The sequence below is a fragment of the Apis dorsata genome, unplaced genomic scaffold (genome assembly GCF_000469605.1).
Source record: "Apis dorsata unplaced genomic scaffold, Apis dorsata 1.3 scaffold_231, whole genome shotgun sequence".
Classification (NCBI taxonomy): Eukaryota; Metazoa; Arthropoda; class Insecta; order Hymenoptera; family Apidae; genus Apis; species Apis dorsata.
The window spans coordinates 1475574-1479104 of NW_006263513.1; the positions used below are offsets into that span (position 1 = coordinate 1475574).

Here is a 3531-nt window from a genome sequence, read left to right on the forward strand (position 1 = left end):
CAAAATAATTATTTAATTTATTTAAATTAATTATTAATTATTTAATTTAAATAAATATTTATTTTTTCAAAATTTTAAAAATATTTGAAAATACATTCAATAAATTATACCTTAAAAATTGTGTCAAAAAAGAATAGCGAACAATGAATGAGACCTATTATAATTAATACATTTAAAACTTCCATTTTCGAATATTTTATTTTTATTTTTTATATAAACACTTTTCATATTACATTATGTATTGTACGTAAATATTTCTTTATTAAACTTCAGCTGGTATAACTTGTATAAAACTGATTTTTTTATATATAGTTGATACGAATATGCTAGTAAAATATGACTGTGACAGTTGCATTCCCTAGATAATAGCATTTACTATTTTTATGATTACATTTATATTAAAAATAATATTCATTGAATTTTAAAATAATAGAACATAATAATTTAAAAACTTTTTGCAAAGTAGCTTATATTATTTAAACTAAATTTATTATTTATTTTATTATTTCTATAAATATAAATATATTTTTCTGTTGAAATAATTTTTATTTTATTAAATATTATTTTTTTTTTGTATTTTCTTTTGTTTTTATTATATTTATATATATATATATATATATATTATTTTGTAAAAAACTTCTAAATATTACATAGGGAATTCAATATGAATGAGAATAGTTGACTGAATAATAATGACTTAGATACATCTAGAATAGAATACCATTCGATTATATTTGATCATTATCACTTTTACTTTGTTTATAACCTTTACTTATTAAATTAATAATGATATATGATATTTAATATATAATTTGGTATTTAATAATAATTTTTATTTCGTGTATAATTTAAAATCATTATTGTTATACTGACATGTCGTTAACTATCGAAAAACAAATTGAATTATTGTTAAGTGGTCATCCTTTAGAAATTGATGATACGCATGAAACCATCCATGCTGTACAAAATGAAATAGGTAAAAATAAAATTTATAAATAATTAAATATCGAAAATGATATTTTATTGATATTTTTATACATTATTTTATATGTTAATATTTTATTTTTTACATGTTTTATATATATATATATTAATTTTAATTTATTACATAGTTATAAAACTTATAAATAAAAAATATGGTAGAAATTATAAAATGTTTAATCTTTTTAATTTTTAATTCATACATTTAATCTTGATTTAAATAAATTTTTGCTAATCTTAATTTTTTTTATGTAATCATTATTTATTATTAACATACAATAAAAAATATAGGAGAAACAGGAGTATCTAGTACTTATATACCAATTTGTCAGAAAACTGTAACATACATTGTTGCTGCAGTAATAATAAATAATCAAGGAGAAATATTAATGATGCAAGAAGCTAAATCTACTTGCAATGGAAAATGGTATTTACCTGCTGGTCGAGTTGAGCCTAATGAAAATTTATTAGAAGCTGTTAAAAGAGAAGTTTTAGAAGAAACTGGACTTATATTACAACCAGAGACATTGATATTAATAGAATGTGCAACTGGTTCATGGTTTCGATTTGTATTTACTGGCAAAATAATTGGTGGTAAATTGAAAACATTAGAAGAAGCAAATAAAGAATCATTGCAAGCATGTTGGATAAGTAATATAAATGATTTAACACTCAGATCACATGATATTGTATCTTTGATAGAAAGAGGTAAAATTTATATCACGAATAAAGATGTTTCACAACATCCGAATTTAATGCCAATTAGTACACCATTAAACAAATTATTATTACGACTAATAATCACCTCAAAGAAAAGAGCAACGTAAGTTATATTCATTTGAAACATATTTTATTTAACTTTATTTTACACTGAAGTTTGAAATTTATTTTTAAGTATATCATTGCTTATGCTTGATTCTTTAGTATTTACGCTTTCAGTAAGGTCACTGGTGATAGTTTTCATAACAGAACAGCAACAATCTGATTATGACTGTGAATATGGATGAAGGCTTAGGTTGGAGTATAGTAGGTACACTTACATGCACATGCACTTGTACATATACATTTATAACAATAAATATAATTTTTTATTTTTATCATTTCTGTTAAAACTCATAATACTAACAATTTAAATTTTTACAATTAAATCACAATTAATACTCTTAGATTTATTATTAATTACTATAATACATAATATAATACATAATATAATAATATAAAATAATAATATAAATTTTATTATAATATATATATTATAAAATTACTAATTATATTTTAATTATGTAATTATAAATTTGACTAATAAAAAATGTAAATAAATTAATATTTTCTTTATAACAGTTTTCTGTAAATAACATATTTGATTGCAGTGAAAATAATATTTATCAAAAATTACTATTTTATCATTTTTTTATCTATAAATTAATATATAATTATATTATAATATATTTTATCAACAGGAATAAATTGCATATTCTTATATCAAATGCAATGCCATTTCATTTACCAATTTGTGAAATTAATCCAAATCGCAATCTTCTTTCAACTCTACATAATTTTATGAAGGTAAATTTTTATTTTAAATACATATTATATATTATTTTGATATAATATAATTTTATATTATTATTTGATATAAATTATTTAGGAATTATTTGGAAATGGAGTAGCACAACATAAACCACATGGAGTACTTTCTCTAGAATTTAGTGGAGGACAAGGAGGAGATGGACTTTGTTTAACATTATTAGTATCATTTAAGTTACCTGTGGAAAATGTACCTGCTAATGAAAAATTTATTTGGTACGAATTGCCTGAAAATCTTGCTGCAAGTATTACTCATCGATTACCGCGAAATATGACTGTGCCTTTAAGTGTAATACGATAATCAAATATATATAATCTAAGTGCACATTAGATGTGTATAACATAATTGCATTTCAAATTTTAATTTATTTTTTTAGAGATAAAAACATTTTGGATTAGCATTATATTTTGATTAAAATTGTGCATTTAATTAAACTTTTATAATTATTTTTAAAAATATATTTAAAAATTTTTTAATTATTGCTTGTTGTAAATTTTATAATTGGAAACAAAATAATATATATACATGCACATATGCACATAATTTTATATATACGCATACACAAATCAGATATACTTATCTCATATTAGAAATATCTAACAATTTCTAATTTAAAAAATATTTATATCATACATTTACATTTTTCCTAGTCTATACCAATGATTTTAACAAGAATGAATATATAACATGTAATTTTTTTGACTTCATAATATTTCTAAAACTTTATAATATTAATTAAATAATTAATTTTATATAATATAATATTATATATTAATACTTATTGTATATGAATTATATATATTAGTTTATTTTGTTAAAAAGAAGTTACAAAAACTTCCAGTTATTACCAAAAATTGTTGAAGATCTCTATTTCAATTTTAAGATTTATGTAAAAATTTTTATAAAAATAATCATAATCTAGAAAAATTGGAAAACTGATACATTATAGAAATTTATTTTTA

General features: G+C 19.4%; 3 protein-coding genes across 3 annotated transcripts in view; 2 read left to right on the top strand and 1 right to left on the bottom strand.

Annotated features, from left to right (window-relative positions):
* LOC102675167 (membrane-bound transcription factor site-2 protease) overlaps positions 1-357 on the bottom strand; it is a 2862-nt gene extending 2505 nt beyond the window's left edge. The window contains exon 1 of the mRNA XM_006615714.2: positions 111-357. Coding sequence (XP_006615777.1) covers positions 111-185 — 75 coding nt within the window. The 5' untranslated portion in view covers positions 186-357. The remainder of the gene's footprint in view (positions 1-110) is intronic.
* LOC102675317 (transcription initiation factor IIA subunit 2) overlaps positions 1-3531 on the top strand; it is a 14843-nt gene that overhangs the window by 4108 nt on the left and 7204 nt on the right. The window lies entirely within an intron of this gene.
* LOC102675456 (8-oxo-dGDP phosphatase NUDT18) lies at positions 697-2988 on the top strand. The gene is made up of 4 exons (XM_006615716.2): positions 697-976; positions 1273-1804; positions 2442-2547; positions 2630-2988. The coding sequence occupies exons 1-4, from the start codon at positions 874-876 to the stop codon at positions 2867-2869; spliced, it is 981 nt and encodes a 326-aa protein (XP_006615779.1). The 5' UTR covers positions 697-873; the 3' UTR covers positions 2870-2988.

Bases quoted from the DNA above. Each gene is read 5' to 3' on its own strand.
- LOC102675456 (XM_006615716.2), top strand. From the start codon at position 874: ATGTCGTTAACTATCGAAAAACAAATTGAATTATTGTTAAGTGGTCAT. The intron at 977-1,272 runs GTAAAAATAAAA...TAAAAAATATAG, and splicing joins TGCTGTACAAAATGAAATAG to GAGAAACAGGAGTATCTAGT. The intron at 1,805-2,441 runs GTAAGTTATATT...TTTTATCAACAG, and splicing joins ACCTCAAAGAAAAGAGCAAC to GAATAAATTGCATATTCTTA.